The sequence below is a fragment of the Macaca thibetana genome, chromosome 5, assembly GCF_024542745.1.
Source record: "Macaca thibetana thibetana isolate TM-01 chromosome 5, ASM2454274v1, whole genome shotgun sequence".
In the NCBI taxonomy this organism is placed as follows: Eukaryota; Metazoa; Chordata; class Mammalia; order Primates; family Cercopithecidae; genus Macaca; species Macaca thibetana.
This window is the reverse complement of record NC_065582.1, coordinates 183,214,329-183,232,203: the sequence shown is the minus strand read 5'-3', so window position 1 is coordinate 183,232,203 and position 17,875 is coordinate 183,214,329. Positions and strand designations below refer to the sequence as shown.

At 46.3% G+C, this 17,875-nt stretch overlaps 1 protein-coding gene across 3 annotated transcripts in view; it reads left to right on the top strand.

Moving 5' to 3' along the window:
* FAM193A (family with sequence similarity 193 member A) overlaps positions 1–17,875 on the top strand; it is a 198,250-nt gene that overhangs the window by 104,122 nt on the left and 76,253 nt on the right. For 2 of the 3 annotated variants that reach the window (XM_050792252.1, XM_050792253.1), the window contains exons 7-8: positions 6,054–6,201; positions 17,125–17,202. In XM_050792252.1, the coding sequence (XP_050648209.1) occupies positions 6,054–6,201; positions 17,125–17,202 (226 nt within the window). Of the gene's footprint in view, positions 1–6,053; positions 6,202–14,383; positions 14,456–17,124; positions 17,203–17,875 lie in introns of all 3 variants that reach the window. The other variant, XM_050792255.1, reaches the window with a different exon arrangement.

Genomic DNA, 17,875 nt, shown 5'->3' with positions numbered 1-17,875 from the left:
TGTGATGTCACTCAGCAGAACGCTGAGGTCAAGACCAGCCTGGCCAACATGGTGAAACCCCGTCTCTCTTAAAAATACAAAAATTAGCAGCAAAAATTACAAAAATTGAACAGCAGAACACTGTTCCCTGCACTGAGTCATGCATGAGCTACCACAGGTCTGCAGTTTGGTGATTTTGTTCTTTGGTGTTTTGTTCTATTTATCACGTGAGCACATTCCAATAATACAGACCCATCGGGACAGCAGCCATCTACATTTGACCACATTAATACATACTTAGGGGCCAAGTGTGGTGGCTCATGCCTGTAATTCCAACACTTTGGGAGGCCTTACGTGGGTGGATCACCTGAGGTCAGGAGTTTGAGACCAGCCTGGCCAACATGGTAATACCCCATTTCTACTAAAAATACAAAAATCAGCCGGGTGTGGTGGCACACACCTGTGATCCTGGCTGTGCAGAAGGCTGAGGCAGAAGAATTGCTTGAACCCCAGAGTCAGAGGTTGCAGTGAGGCGAGAGTGCACCACTGCACTCTAGCCTGGGCGATAGAGTAAGATGCTGTCTCCGGGGGAAAAAAAAAATTGTTAGCTTCACAAAGCAAGGGAATAAATTGTTCTGTTGACTACACCAGTTATTGCTATTTTATTTTATTTATTTTGTTTTTGAGACAGTGTCTTGCTGTGTCACCAAGGCTGGAGTGCAGTGGCACGATCTCAGCTCACTGCAACCTCCACCTCCCAGGTTCAAGCGATTCTCCTGCCTCAGCCTCCCAAGTAGCCGGGATTGGGATTATAAGCTTGCACCACCACGCCTGGCTAATTTTTTATTTTTAATAGAGACGGGGTTTCACCATGTTGGCCAGGCTGGTCTTGAACTCCTGACCTCAAGCGATCCACCTGCCTCAGCCTCCCAAAGTGCTAGGATTACAGGTATGAGCCACTACACCCAATCTGCCTTTTTTCTCTTAAAATCCGTGTATTAGGCTGGGCACAGTGCTTCACACCTGTAATCCCCGCACTTTGTAATCCCTGCACTTTGTAATCCCTGTGATCCTGGCCGAGCCGAGCGGATCACGAGGTCAGGAGATCAAGACCATCCTGGCTGACATGGTCAAACCCCATCTCTACTAAAAATACAAAAAATTAGCCGAGTATAGTGGCACGCGCCTGTGGTCCCTGCTACTTGGGAGGCTGAGGCAGAAGAATGGCGTGAACCCTGGAGGCGGAGCTTGCAGTGAGCTGAGATTGTGCCACTGCACTCCAGCCTGAGCCACAGAGCGAGATTCCATCTCAAAAAAACAAACAAACAAACAAACAAACAAAAAAAAAAAACAACAACAAAACCAAAATCCGATTATTGACCCAGTCTTTGTTTCCTGTATTCACAAATTTGCTTCGAGGGGTCCTGACCATCTCCACTTCATAACCTTACTTCTAGAGAAAGCAGTTAAGTAAAAGAGAATTGAGGACAAAAAGATCAGAAGCTGCGCGTGGTGGCTCATGCCTCTAGTCCCGGCTACTTGGGAGGCTGAGGCAGGAGGATTGCTTAAGCCTAGGAGCTGGAGACCAGACTGGGTAACAGCAAGACCCCATCTGTTAAAAAGCGAAAAAAAAGGGCCAGGCGCAGTGGCTCATGCCTGTAATTCCAGCACTTTGGGAGGCTGACGGGGGCAGATCACGAGGTCAGGAGATTGAGACCATCCTGGCTAACACGGTGAAACACCGTCTCTACTAAAAATACAAAAATTAGCCAGGCGTGGTGGCACCCACCTGTAGTCTCAGCTACTCGCGAGGCTGAGGCAGGAGAATGGCATGAACCCGAGAGCGGAGGTTGCAGTGAGCCGAGATCATGCCACTGCACTCCATCCAGCATGGGGGACAGACAGAGCGAGACTCCATCTCAACAAAACAGAAAAAAAAAAAAAAAACCAAGAACAGAACAAGGTGTTATGGGGGGTGTGGCCAGCTGGCAGGTGGGCCGCAGACCCTTCCAGTGTTCCCTGTGCCCCGACCTGCTTCTTAGCCATTCCTTCCCTTCTGTGGCCACTGTGTATCAAGATTGGAAAGTCCTTAATGTGACCCTTGCAGAATAAAAGGTATCGGAAGAGGATTCACAGTGGTGAATCTGGAATGTGGAGTAGACTTTGTTCCTGGTTATGACGTTCAGATTTATCAAAAGCACTTTTCATGAGAAGACATGCATCTTGGGAGAGGGGCTCTAAAAACAAGATTCCAGGTATCTACCTTAAAAAAAAATTTTAGTGGTAAGCCAGTGAGTTTCGTCAGCCTGTCAGACTGTGGGTGGGTGACTGAAACCTGAAGTGCATCATAAAGCTCCCATCTTTTTCTGTGCCCTAGTTCTGGATTTTCTGTTTGGTCATTGGGTATTAATGGTCATACTCCAACCGTGAGCCATGTCTCCAGTGTGGATGCTGGGGCTCAAGCTGCAGTTTCACTTCTCACTTTCGAGACCCAGAGACAGTTGAGGGAGAAGGATAAACACAGACAGGGACAGAGTGAGACCAACCAGCGTGTTCTCTGAGCAGCACTGATGACGCCAGGACACGCCATGCCTTTGTGCTCTGCACCTGACTCCCTTGTCAGCCTGAGACTAATTCAAGATAATTCAGATTTGCATTGCTAGTGTACAGATATACATTTAACAATTCATAAAAATTTTGCTACTGATTACATACAAACACCCCCTAAAGCTTCTGTATCATGAAATACATATTGTACAATTCATCCACCTAAAATGTACAATTCAATGGCTTTTGATATATTACATTTTTTTAAAATTATGGTAAAGTATATATAACATAAAGCTTATCATTTTAACAATTTTAAGTGTATATTTCATTAACATTAATTATATTCGTAGTGTTTATAACCATTACCACTATGTACTTTAAAATTTTTTCCTCAACCGAAACAGAAACTCTACCCATTAAACAGTAACTCTGCATTGCCCCCTTCTTTTTTTCCCCATAGCCTTTGAAAGTCTGTAATTGGCAGGCTCCTTCCCCTGACTCCCCACTCCTTTTTGTCTTAAAATGTATCTATGAAAGAACTGGGCCATCTGTCCTGGGGGTGCCTTGGTCTGATCCTGCGTGGGCGTGTTCACAGAGCAGTCTGGCCACCTCCATCCTCTGTCCTGCCTGAGAATTGGTAGGATCTGAAGGCTCTGGACGGCTCTGCTCAGATCCCCTGGCAGGCCGAGGCGTAGATGGGGGTTGTTTCTATCAGGGGGTGCATCCCTCAGGCCTGCTTCTCTTTGTTGTGGGTGTCAGTAGCCCAATGTGGGCTTCACTTTAAATATATATTAAATTAGGCTTATAAAATTTACCCAAACCAATGTTATTTTATTCTCTTTATCAGTAATAACGTTTCACATACACATTATTGGTAATGTTACAGTAAGCCTGTTTCCATGCTGCTGTCTTGTATTTGCAGTCTCAGTATTTAGATAGAAACCTGTTTGCTGAGCCATTGATTTAACTCAACCCTGTGGATAGTCCCTGTGACTCTTTTGATCCTAGCACAGCTTTGCTTGTGGGGAAGCCCTGTGCCTGCAGATTGCTTTCCAATTACACCACCAAAGATATCCACAAAACGCCTCCCCCACCCACTTTGCTCTCCCTTGGCTCCAAATTACCTGAATTCTATAAATTGGAAGAGGTAAATTCTTACTTCCAGGAGGAGCGGAACAAGGAACACATGACAGGGTATAATGCCGCATCCCAGCATTCCAGGTGGAGCAAGTAGGGGCAGGATGGAATTGGGTAGAAACTAGGTTCTGTATGAAGAATGGAAACCAGTCACAGAAGAGCAAGGCTGGCAGAGGAGAAGCGGGAGAAAAACTACTTCACGGGCTGCAGTGTGGCAGAAGCCCGGCGCCGCTGGAGTCCGTGTCTTAAGGAGTTTTGTCTCCTGAGGGGCAGAAACAGACTTAGGAGAATAGCTTTGATGTTTTGAAGTAGCCTCAATCCATGTGCATCAGTGTTGTTTCTTTCCTTTGTGCTTCCCTAAATGACTGTCCAGTTACACCTAACCTCTGCTGCCTCCCCTGGAGAGACTGCAATAGGTGAGCGCACAGATGGCTTCAGTAGCTGCGAGGTTCCCAGGTGCGATTCACCTGAGGGTGGAGATAGGTCAGAGGAGAAGAGGGAGTCATTCCTGCCCATTTCACCCATGAAAAGATCCTGATTTCCACATAGCTTTCTTTATTGTTTATTATAAAATCGTTAGATTGTCATTACAAATAAAATTCTGAAAATATAGAAAATCATAAAGTTAGGTTTTATAAATAATTTAGTATTATACATTTTTTCCCTATGTCTACTACACGTATTTTTAAACATGCTGTAGTCATATCTTTAGTTACCATGGGCATATTTCCATTTCAAAATATGTATGTGTATATATACATGAATGTGTGTGTGAATGGGTAGACATAATTATAAAATTGGTAATAAGTATCTAGTTATCAAGTACTGATTCTTCTAGATGTGCCGTTATTCATTTGGTGGCTTCTAGTGTTTTATATAAACAGTGCTGATCCCTAACCTTGCACAGAGTCTTTAGGCTCTTGATATATTATAAACGTTGTATTTGATTGTAAGCTGTCCTTGTCAAGATGTCTTTATTTCACTTATTTTGGCTCACACTGATAGATTTAGGTATTAGCAACATGAGGTTTTTCTGGTGATGATCTACATGTGTCTCCACACCTCTCTGTGTCCTCCTCCTAACCCCAGCCCCCAGCCTTCTGTCTCCCAAGCGCCATCTTGCTCACGGTCTCTTCAGAAATCGAGGTGTTTTTTCTCACTGTCCACCTGCATGTTTGTCTTTTGTTTCCTGTTTATTTTCTCATTTTCCATCTTGCTATCTTTCTTTTTTTTTTGTCTTTTTTTTTTTTTTGAGGCAGAGTCTCACCCTGTCTGCTAGGCTGGAGTGCAGTGGCGCAATCTCGGTTCACCACAGCCTCCACCTCCCAGGTTCAAGTGATTCTCCTGTCCCAGCCTCCTGAGTAGCTGGGATTACAGGCATGCGCTACCACACCTGGCTAATTGTTGTATTTTTAGTAGAGACGGGGTTTCTCCATGTTGGCCAGGCTGGTCTTGAACTCCCGACCTCAGGTGATCTGCTCCCCTTGGCCTCCCAAAGTGCTGGGATTACAGGCGCGAGCCACTGTGCCCGACTGCCATCTTTCTTAATACAATATAATATAGTAGACAGAAAACTGTAACTGTATTTCTTCAAGTAAATCAAATTTTGTTTTGCTTTATTTGAAAACCAGATCTAAATTTTATGTCTCATTAAATGTTTTGTTTTCTCTGAGCCAGTTGCATTTTCAAGAGTAAAATAACTTTGCATCCCCATATTTTTTTTATCATTTTTAATTTTTATTTTTATCTAATTTTTTTATTTTGCAATTCCATATTTGGTAAACTGAATTGTTAAGCCATAGTCTTTAGAGACATGTTGTTCAGTGCTCATTTGTTTTCTCAGAAGCTGTTGTTTCTTTGAGCTTCTCTTTTTTTTTTTTTTTTTTTTTTGAGACGAGTCTTGCTCTGTCGCCCAGGCTGGAGTGCAGTGGCGTGATCTCGGCTCACTGCAACCTCCACCTCCTGGGTTCAAGCAGTTCTCCTGTCTCAGCCTCCCAAGTAGCTGGGACTATGGGTGCCTGCCACCATACCCAGCTAATTTTTTTTGTACTTTTAGTAGAGATGGGGTTTTGCCATATTGGGCAGGCTGGTCTCGAACTCCTGACCTCAGGTGATCCAGCCACCTCAGCCTCCCAAAGTGCTGGGATTACAGACGTGAGCCACCGTGCCCAGCTGAGCATCTCCTTTTTACAAGTCTGTCCCATTGGCCTTGCATGGGGATCTGTTGATCCCTCACAGCTCCCTGCTGTGGTGCAGAGTGGCACCCCGTTTTCCATGTTGGGAGGCGAGTTGACAAAACAGGATAGTAGCAGCAGGAAGCGCATTTCTAATCTCTGCTTCAGAGCCTTTGAGTTCTTTCCTTTGTTACAAGGCCTTCTCTCTCCTAGGCTAGGAACCACCACACACGACACCTGCAGTGAGGACACATACAGTACCTTGCTGCAGAGGTACCAGCGCTCCGAGGAGGAGCTGCGCAGAGTCGCTGAGGAGTGGCTGGAGTGCCAGAAGAGGATCGATGCCTATGTCGACGAGCAGGTGAGTGCCACCCGGGACCACCACACCCCGCGCACACCCTCGCACAGCCACGTTGAAGGCAGCACCAAGACACTAGCTTTGTCCTGAGCTGCAAGCCGGGAATTCCCGACTGAGGCCCAGAGGCGCATGTGGGTAGCCCCTGTGTGCGTGCCAGCTGCTGGTTTTCCAGAAGGGATGGGAAACCTGTTGGCATCACAGATGGCTTGGGCCTCCTGTGCCTGAGGTGTGGTGGCAGCAGTTGGTCAGGTTCGCCTTGGCCTGGGCATACCCGCTGTCACTCACACAGGCTGTCACCCAGGCTCTGCACCCCAGGTAGAAGGTTTTGTTTTGTGGGTGTGTGTGTGTTTTTTTTTTGAGATGGAGTTTCGCTCTTGTTGCCCAGGCTGGAGTGCAATGGTGAGATCTGGGCTCACCCCAATCTCTGCCTCCCGGGTTCAAGTGATTCTCCTGCCTCAGTCTCCCGAGTAGCTGGGATTACATGTGTCACCACGCCCAGCTAATTTTGTATTTTTAGTAGAGACAGGGTTTCTCCATGTTGATCAGGCTGGTCTCGAACTCCCGACCTCAGGTGGTCTGCCTGCCTCAGCCTCCCAAAGTGTTGGGATTACAGGTGTGAGCCACCAAGCCCGGTCCAGGTAGGAGATTTTTAAGTCCAGGAGCCATTTACTGAGCACTCTGCTGTTGAGAGCTCATTGTCCATCTGTCCTAGTCTAGAAAGGAGTGCAGACACATGTACAGGTGGCAGGTGGCTGATGAAGTGGAAGACAGAAGAGGGAGGGCATCTGCTGGAGGTGGATCTGAAGGGAAGGTGCTCAGGTAGTCCAAGCCTCTCAGACAGAGCAGGGCTTTGATATGGCGCCCCCTCTTTCTCACCCCTGGCCTGCCTGCTCTCCTAAAGCGGGGTTGGGCCAGGAAGGAATTGAGAGCGGCCCTGGTTTAAAGATGACAGTAGTGTGAGCAGTGGTAAAGGAGGAGTGACTGAGTTATTTATCTGTTGCACTTTGGAGACTCTCTGTAGGAAAATGGAACCTGGGCTCTAGCCTAAGACATGTGCTGTTTCCATGTCTGCCCTGGCATGGTGAGTGCCACGTGGATGCCAGCCGTGGCTCCTTGTCAGTGTTCCTTGTCAGTGCTGTGAGGGACTGGGAAGAAGGAAGGGACTAGCATGTGCTCACTGCTCCCAAGAAGCGTGTCACTGATTTCACAGTTACAGGCCGTGTTTTCTGTTGCTGTTCTCTACTGCAGCCACAGGGACTAGAGCTACAAATGGTCTGTTGTTTGGATTTTCGCGGGTTTTCTCCTACTCCATTCTTCTGCGTTCTCAGCCTCCCAAAGTACTGGGATTACATTTGTGAGCCACGGCGCCTGGCCTGCTGGCTTTTTTTGAACCTTCATCAGCTTCAGTGGAATAAGTTCCAACTTTGTCACATGCGAAATTCTGTGCTGTTGAGCTTGTCTTAGGGCGGGTGGCCCTGAGATTCTCCCATGACTCTTGTCTGCGCTTCTTCCTTGGCCGCTGTACGCACAGCACATCAGGGTGAGAAGGGGCCTTCGAGGTCAGTTTGGTCCTGGGAGACTCCCTCTGTGTCCTGAGCCTCATGGTGAGGCCTGAGAGAGCAGTTGCTGTTTTGTGTTTTCTTCAAAGTGGGCATTCCTAATTCATGTTTTTGTCTGTTTTTGCAACCAGAGACTTTCCAGCTGTGGTTTGTCACTGACCAGCGACTTCTTAGCCTGACTACTGAGTGAGAGCAGGGTCTGGATGCCAGGTGGGGAGGACAGAGTCTCCCACTGCAGCAGCACCTCAGCAGCCTTCATCTCGTGAGGCCTGGAGCATCCCAGGGGCTGCAGCTGTGCCATGTGGGGACAGCACAGCAGAGAGGGCGCTGAAAGCTGCATTCCGCTCTGCCATCTGTGTGTGTACCAGCCGATTTTCACAAGTTTGCTGTTCTGGTAGAGGGAGCAGGAGTTGGGGGGAGCTAGGATAGTGGGCATTAACCTGCTCCAGGAAGTGGGCATCTTGAGCACAGGCTCTTCGGGGCTGTGGCCGTGCAGGAGGGCCAGCAGTGTGTCCAGGTCACCACTCCCTGGGATGTTCTTGACTTGGGTCCCAGGGAGAACCCTGCATGGCAATCAACACCAGAATGCAGTCCTGGATCTGCCCTCTGAGTGTTTTCCCTCCCTAGTCTTAGTTTCCCACCTGCAAAATGAGATAATGACATTAGGTGATGTTTTAGTTTTACACGAGCTTTTGATTCCAAATAAGTTTTTTGTGTGTTATTTTTAAAAAGCAAAACTGGCCAGGTGCAGTGGCTCACACTTGTAATTTCAGCACTTTAGGAGGCTAAGGTGGGAGGATCACTTGAGCCCAGGAGTTTGAGACCAGCCTGGGCAACATAGTGAGACTTTGTCTCTACAAAAAATTAGGCTTAGTGCCATGTGCTTGTGGTTCCAGCCACTCCAGAGACTGACAAGGGGAGGATCACTTAAGACCGAGAGTTCGAGGCTGCAGTGAGCTATGATGGTGCCACTGCCCTGTAGCCTGGGTGACAGAGTGAGACCCTGTCTCAGAAAAAAACAAAAAAAAAAACAAAAAGAAAACGGCCAGGCTCAGTGGCTCACACCTGTATTCCCAGCACTTTGGGAGGCTGAGGCAGGTGGATTACTTAAGCCTGGAAGTTTGAGACCAGCCTGGGCAACATAGATAGACCTTGTCTCTACAAAAATACAAAAATTAGCCGGGCATGGTAGCGTGCACTTGTGGTTTCAGCTACTTGGGAGGCTGAGATGGGAGGATCGATTGAGCCTAGGAGGTCAAGGCTGTGGTGAGCTATGATCATGCCACCTCACTCCATCCTGGGCAACAGAGTGAGACCATATCTCAAAAAATGAAAAAAATATATAGGCATAGGGACAGTAAATAGTCCCTGTGTTGGTATTGTACTGTGGGCCGCTGGTTACTGGGTACCCTATAGGGCAGGGATCCCCGACTTTTGGGTCACAGACCAGTACTAGTCCATGACCTGTTAGGAACCAGGCTGCACAGCAGGAGGTGAGTGGCCGGTGAGCAAGGGAAGTTTTGTCAGGATTTATAGCCACTCCCCATGCCTTGCATTACTACCTGAACAACAGCTCCTGTCAGATCAGCAGAGACATTAGATCCTCATAGAAGCACAAACCCGCTGGGTTGTACACTTCTCATGAGAGTCTAATGCCTGCTGATCCGTCACTGTCTCCCATCGCCTCCAGATGGGACCATCTAGTTGAAGGAAAACAAGCTCAGGGCTTCCACTCATTGTGCATTGGGGTGAGTTGTATGATTATTTCATCCTGTATTACAGTGCAGTAATAATAGAAATAAAGTGTACAGTAAATGTTATGAACTTGAATCATCCCGAAACCATCCACTTGCCTCACCTGGTCTGTGGAAAAGTTGTCTTCCATGAAATCGATCCCTAGTGCCAAAAAGATTGGGGATCACTGCTCTGGAGCATATCCCATGGCACCTAAGCAGGGTGGTTTATTGAGAGTACAGAGGAGGGGAGGAGCAGTGAGATCTCAGGTCATCAGCAGACACTGTGAAGGAAAGACCTTGAGAAGGAAAAACAAAAGGCGAGAGGCCGATTTTTCTTCCTGGCTCACTCTTGTCACTGGGGCTCGAGGGAGTGAAGCTGATCTGCTCTGGCCTCACAGAGGAGCGAGGTGTGAGAAGCCACAACCACCCTGGCTGGGAGCAGGGATAGGAGCTCAGGTCTCTGAAGCCCAGGGAAGAGCCACTGTGCAGGGCAGGGTTTCAGAACTCCCAGAGAGGCTGCTTGTGGGAAGCACGTGAAAGGGTCCTTAATCCGAGAGTGTCTCCGTTGACGACATAGTGTCACCTGCTGAGTCTCTGTCTTGCCAGCATGAGTTGCAGTCAAGTTGTATTGCATTAGGTCATTGAAACCTCCCAAGTGCATAGGATCCTGCCTGCCTTTACCAAGGACCTCTTAAAAAAAGAGGTGCCCCAAGCACCTTCTGAGTAGGCATGGATAGCTGCCCACAGTACACTATAATGGCAGCAATGGTGGTATTTGCCTTTGGCCCAGAGAACACTATGTCAGGGCCCTCCTCCACAGTCTTGTTAGTGTTTGTAGCAGTAACAGATGTGCGGATGGAGAAGCTGAGTGTTGATGAATCCACTGGAGAGTGTCATCAGACCCAGAAGGGTGGGCATATCAGTCTGTTTTCACACTGCTATAAAGAACTACCTGAGGCCAGGTGCGATGCTCACACCTGTAATCCCAGCACTTAGGGAGGCCAAGGTGGGCGGATCACCTGAGGTCGGGAGTTCAAGACCAGCCTGACCAACATGGCGAACCCCCATCTCTACTAAAAATACAAAATTAGCTGGGTGTGGTGGTGCGTGCCTGTCATCCCACCTACTCAGGAGGCTGAGGCAGGAGAGTCGCTTGAACCCGGGAGGCAGAGGTTGGGGTGAGCTGAGATCGTGCCATTGCACTCCAGCCTGGGCAACGAGAGCGAAACTCTGTCTCAAAGAAGGAAAAAAACAACCTACCTGATTCTGGGTAATTTATAAAGAACAGAGGTTTAATTGATTCACAGTTCCTCATGGCTGGGGAGGCCTTAGGAAACTTATAATCATGGCAGAAGGAGAAGAGGAGGCAATGCACGTCTTACGTGGTGGCAGGAGAGAGAGAGCAAGAGGGGAAATGCCACACTTTTAAGCTATCATATCTTGTGAGAACTCACTATCATGAGAACAGCATGGGGGAAATCCGCCCCCATCATCCCATCACCTCCCACCAGGTTCCTCCCCTAACATGTGGGAATTACAATTTGACATGAGATTTGGGTGGGGACAAAGGTGAACCATATCAATGTAACAGGTTGACGTGATGTCACAGGGCAGACGTGGAAGGTCCTGTAATCAGGGTGGTGGCAGCCTCGCTGCATGTCCTCAGGACACCTCTAACCAGGCTGGACACCCCTGGCAGGGAAGCATAAGGGACTTGAGGTTGCTGGCCTGAGCGGTCAAGAAATGACCAGTGTGAAGCAAACATTGAGTTCGTCCCAGACAGCCCCCGGGAGCAGAGTCTAGACCCCATGTAGATGTGTGTGATCAGAAAGAGTCCCTTGCAAGGGTCGTTTGAAGGCAGAGTGGGCTGTAGTGTGGAGATGAGTTCCCCATGATAGGGAATGTGGAGAATAGTTGGAGAGGTGTTTGGACTAGGTGACCATGAGGTCTCATCTCAGATTTCATTTCAGGGACACATCTGTCCCTGACTGGGGCTGGTGGCCTCTGTGCCTGGTACTCATTGTTTCCTAGGGATTTGCAGAGTACCCTTCAGGGGAGGCACCTGTCTACAAGCTTAAGTGCACATCAGCTTTGCCTGTCAACAACGGTGATTTGCGTGTGTCAGTGGCTCCTGTCCTGGTGTTGAACAGGAGATGCTGGCCTGTTGTGGAGAAGCTTTGAGTCTGGAAGCTTTTCTGCGTGGAACTCCCACCTCCCTTTCTCCTGCATTTGGTGTTTTTCTTCTGTAGAATTGACGCTGTTCACTTGATTCATCCCTGGTGGATTAGTCCATTCTTGCACTGCTATAAAGAAATACCTGAGACTGGATAATTTATAAAGAAAAGCAGTTTAATTGGCTCACAGTTCTGTGGCTGTATAGGAAGCATGGCTGGGAGGCCTCGGGCAACTTACAATCATGGTGGAAGGGGAAGGGGAAACCAGCACATCTTACATGGCCGGAGTAGGAGGAAGCGGGGTGGGGAGGTGCTACACACTTTTAAACAACAACCAGATCTCCTGGGAACTCACTATCACTAGAATAGCACCTTTGGGGAAATCTGACCCCATGATCCAATCACCTCCCACCAGGCCCCACCTCCAACATTGGGGAATACAGTTTGACATGAGATCTAAGCCATATCACCTGGCTTTCCCATCATGTGTCAATATAAGTTTCTGAGGTTGTGAATAACTTGTAACCTTCAGGTGACTTCAGAAAAATAGTATAGTTAGTGATAACATAGGGGAAGAGATGGAAGAGAAGGAAGATGAACCCTTACTGAGCGCTGGGCCAAACCCAATGTGGCTAGAGCCTCACTACTGCTTCCTGGTGTTACCACATCTGCAGGTGGGAGGAGGCTCCCGAGGGCCTCAGGCAGGCCTATTGGGGTTTAGGTCAGCGGTGGCCTAAGTAGCATAACATCCTGCCCCTAGGAGCCTGGGGTGCTGTCCTTAGTTCCACATGTGATGGAAATGGCAGATAAAGTTCTAATTTCAGAGATTCATTTCTCCAACTGAACTGTAACGAAACGCAAAAATGCCTTTAAGAAAATTCCTTTACTAAGACTGAAAAATCCTTTGGGAATAGTAATTTCTTGATGTATCTGTTTCTTGAAGTTAAACATTTATTTTGAACTATTATATATGGTATTATATATTGCTGTTGTTCCAGGAAAGATAGTATATATGTAAAAATAACATATACATATTCTCTCTAGGGAAAAAATACAGTGTCACTTAAAAAGTAAAGTGTATTTCTTTAAAATTGCATGTTACATCGTTTTTACAAAGAGAAAATCAGTCTCTTCACTAAAAGAACCAGAAGATGATTTTTTTTTTTGAGACGGAGTCTCTTTCTGTCGCCAGGCTGGAGTGCAGTGGCGTGATCTCTGCTCACTGCAACCTCTGCCTCCCGGGTTCAAGTGATTCTCCTGCCTCAGCCTCCCGAGTAGCTGGGACTACAGGCATGCGCCACCACGCCCCGCTAATTTTTGTATTTGTAGTAGAGACAAGGTTTCACCCTGTTGACCAGGATGGTCTAGATTTCTTGACCTCATGATCCACCCACCTCAGCCTCCCAAAGTGCTGAAATTACAGGCGTGAGCCACCACACCTGGCCAGGAGATGCGTTTTTATTTTAACTCTCTTTTGAAGAAACCCTGAGAAACAATCCGCCACTAATACAATTGAGGGAAATTGAGAGAATAATAGTCATTCTGGAACCACGTATGCATGGGTGGGAGGTTGGGGGGAGCTGAAAACAACAGAAATGTATGCTCACAGTTCTCGAGGCCAAAAGTTTCAGAATCAGTATGTTAGCAGGGCTGTGTTCCCCTGAAAGCTTTGGGGGCGGCTGCAGTGACCCCTGGAGTTCTTGGTTTGTGGCCGCTCCACTCTCCACTGGAGCCATTGTAATGCGCCATTTAATTTAAAACCTTTGAATGAACATTGGTTGCTTCTAATAACATTTTAGAAATTTTATACTGATTCAAAGGTTTTAAAATGTTGAATACATGTAAAATAATTGAGTCTCTGTTCACAAATATGTATGTATGTGGCAAGAGAGTGGTAGGTTTTTGTTTGTTTGAGATGGAGTCTTACTCTCACCTAGGCGGTGGTGTCATCTGGGCTCACCGCAACCTCCGCCAGCTGGTCTCAAGCAGCCCTCCCACCTCAGCCTCCAGAGTAGCTGGGATCACAGCACACACCACCATGCCTGGCTAATTTTTTTGTTTGTATTTTTGTTAGAGATGGGGTTTCACCATGTTGCCCAGGCTGGAAGTTTGAAATAAATTATTTTTATGTTTGCTTTCTAAAATTCATTCTTTGTTGTTTGACACATACATAAGCCTGCAAGTACCCAAATTTGTTCCTCCCCAAAAAAAAAAAAAAATTTCCCAGAAGCTGTAAGGAGTCAAGGAAGAGGTTTTAATTGATGTTATTTATCAAACAACTCTTAAGCTCTACACTAAGATTTTACAGTAACTGCAGACATATACAGTGAAAAGGGAGAATTGGCACCCATATTGAATCTTCCCATCCAAGAATATGGTATGTCACTCTTTTTTAAGGTTTTAAAAAATATCTTGTATTATGGTTTTATAGTTTGTAAATCTTGACCCATTTTCTGCCTCCATAGTCTGTAGTTTGAGGGGCTACTATGCCCGGCATCTTGAGCGGGGAATGTGTGTTTAAAGCGTTCATGCTGGAAACTGGGAAAATGGAGATGCCCTGTGACCAGTTGTCTCGCCAGATGCCGGCATTAACTCCTGTAGTTTTTGAGTTGAGTCTTGAATCTGGGAGTCTAGGAAATCACAGTATCTTCTACAAATAATGATAGGTTTATCTCATCTTTTCCAGCATTTGTCCCCTTTTTTTGGCTTCCACTAGGACCTTCAGACCAGTGTGAATAAGAGCATTGATACTGGCACCCTTGTCCAGTCCTGGCTTCGAGGGGCTGCTGTGAGTGTTTCACCATGAAGTTTGATGCTTGCCATACAGACTTTTGATACTTTCTAGCAAATTAAAGAAGTTTACTTTTATTTCTAGTTTATTTAGGCTATCATTTAAAAAATAAAACAGGAAGATGTCAAAATTGGTGGTATGATTTTTCTTACATCAATTTCTATATGAATTAAGAGTTTAGGTTACCTAATTTTGACACATTCTTGCATTCCTGGGATGAAACGCTAGTAGATCATGATATGTCATTCTTTATTCCATTATTAAATTTGTTAGCTGATATTTGATTTAGGACGTGTGTGCGCGTGTGCGCCTGTGTGTGTGTGTATGTGTATTTGGACAGCTATATAAAATTATTTTTAGAGACAGGGTTTCACACTGCTGGCCAGGCTGGAGTGCAATGACAAGATATTAGTTCTCTGCAGCTTCGAACCCCTGGGCTCAAGCTATCCTCCCACTTCAGCCTCCTGAGTAGCTGGGACCATAGGCACGTGCCAGTGTGCCAGCTAAATTTTGGCTTGGCGCAGTGGCTCGCACCTGTAATTCCAGCACTTTGGGAGGCCAAAGCAGAAGGATCGCTTGAGCCCAGGAGTTTGAGACCAACCTGGGCAACATAGGGAGAACCTCATCTCTACAAGGAAAAAAAAAAAAATTAGGTGTGGTGGTGTGTGCCTGTGGTCCTAGCTACTTGGGAGGCTGAGGTGGGAGGATCACAGGCCCAGGAGGTTGAGGCTATAGTAAGTTGTGATCACACCACTGTAGTCCAGCCTAAGTGACAGAGTGAGAGACTTTGTCTCAAAGATAATTTTATTTACAAACAAATGAAATTTTTTGTAGCGGTGGGGGTCTTACCTTATTATCTAGACTGTTCTCAAATTCCTGGCCTCAAGTGATCCTCCCACCTTGGCCTACCAAAGCGCTGGGATTACAGATGTGAGCCACTGCATCCAGCTAGGACTTTTATATCTATATTCTGAGGTATAATTGAGTTGTCTTGGTCTTTGAAGTCTTACTTGTTTTGTATAAAGGTTGTGCTAGCTTCATAGAATGCATTGAGAAACTCTCTGCGTTTTTGCAGTTTTCGGGAATAGTTTAAATTTTCTGTCCCATAAAGGATTTGATAGAACCTACCGTAAAACTTTGGGGCCTAATTCATTTTTACAGGGAAGAATAACAAGAACTATAGATCTTGTCTGCCTTTTTCATGTATATCACATTTATTAGTCTATCTCAAGTTTCCTTCTATGTCGAGTCAGTTTTACAAATGGAATTTGGCTCAAGAAGTTATCCACATCATTTAGTAAAGGGTTGTAAGCTCACACCTGCAGGGCTAGGGAAAGTCACAGAAATGGATGATATGGGGTAGAGCAGCCCCAGAGTTCCTGTGGTGCTCATGGTCATCATCACCCTCACCTTAGAAAGTGCCCTCAGTTGGGATAGGCCCTGGTGGAGCGTGGGGCATGGGTAGTGAAGGCCACACCTGGGTGTGCGTGCATGTGTTCTCCTGTTCTCTGTTAGGGGCAGTCCAGCAGTCTTCACAGGGCCACCAGAGCCGCCGAGTTGTCAAGAGAAGCCAGAAATCTGGATTATTAGGTGAAATCTTGAAAATTTTTTAAAAAAGGCATTGTGCAAGTGGGACAAAACAGCCCATGAGCCCCTTGTTTGCAACTCTTCTTTAGATACTGCAAAGTATCAACTTAAAAAGATACTTTGTCTCATAGTTTAAAAAACAGCCTTCTGGCCAGGGAGTGCAGTGGCTCATGCTTGTAATCCCAGTACTTCGGGAGGCCAAGGCAGGTGGATCACTTGAGGCCAGGAGTTCAAGACCAGCCTCGCCAACATGGTGAAACACCGTCTCTAGTAAAAATAGAAAAACGAGCTGGGCGTGGTGGTGGGCGCCTGTAATCCCAGTTACTCAGGAGGCTAAAGCACAAGAATCGCTTGAACCCAGGAGGCACAGGTTGCATTGAGCCGAGATTGCACCACTGCACTCCAGCTTGGGTGATAAAGCGAAACTCAGTCTCAAAAAACAAAACAAAACAGTCTTCATACGTACCCATATCCTTTCTCAATCCTGGTTTTTTTTTTTTTGTTTTTTTTTTATGTTACCTTTTTCCCCCTTTTTCAGCCTTGGCAGAAGTTTACAGAACCGACTTTCGGTTTTATTAATCACGTTTGCTTCTCTGTGTTCTCAGTAATGTCTCTTTTTGCCTTTAATTCCTTCCTACTTCGTTAGTTTTGCTTTGCTTTGCTTCTTAAGTCTCATATGCCTGTTAATAGCTCTTCCTTTCCTGTAGTCTGAGCTCTTCGTGTGGCAGGACCAAGTTGCCATCATCTTGCTTATTTCTAACACATTCAGGGCACATAATGGGCATTCAGTAAATAGTGAATGTTCATCCACTGTATTGACAGATTTAGTCAGAATATCTTAATTTCTTTTTTTAATGTTTATTCATCTCTTTCATGTGAGAAAAGTACTTGTGATGACTGAGTAAAACAAAGAAATACCTGTTAACATATTTGTAGTATTGTATCTTTATTGTTTGCAGATGATGTTTCTCATATATATATCATTTTAAGAAAATCTCCTCGTGAAAGTGTCTTGTATAATTGTCGCAGGTATTAAGGTTTTTCTTTTTTTTTTCTTTTTTTTTACATCCTCTTACTAGATGACAATGAAAACCAAGCAGCGCATGTTAACAGAAGACTGGGAGCTTTTTAAACAAAGAAGATTCATTGAAGAACAGGTAAGCTTGTCAATAAGAGAGGCAATTAAAGGAAGTAGAAATCTGTCCTGACAGCAAATGACTTCTCTGCACGTTGATGTGCTCCGTTAGAACAGCATTGGAGGACCACATTGGCATGTGCTGCCAGCATTAAAAACTGTTCAAGATGGTGTTTTTAATCTCAAGATAAACTAATTTTGTTCACCTATTTCCTTATTTTCCACATACGCCTCAAGAAAAACCCATGTGTATTGAGTGGCCCCTCTATCCCACAGCAGCCCTGGGTATTTTGCAAAGGATATTACCTGAGTCCCCACAGTCCCTTATGAGGCAGGTGGTGTCATCTGCAGTTTACATACGAAGGAGGGTGATAGGGTGAGGTTAAGGATGTCGCCTGATGTCCCAGAGCTGGGATGGGGGCCCAGCATCCCCAGACAGAGTGCTCAAACCTCCATACAGTGCCAGGCGCAGTGCCTTCAACATGGCAGCTGGGAGATCTGGACTCTCCCTTCCTCAACTTCCTGGCAGTGCCTCCTCCAGGCAGGTTTGTGCTCCACCTTTGCTGGTACTGTTTGGCAGAGCTTGCTAGCAACATCCTGCATCTGGTCTTGGGGCCCTTGGCTTCATCTGGAAACTTGGCTTCCTCTGATCTCCCATCCACGTGTCACACCGACTCTCTTCCTGTTCTCTGCCA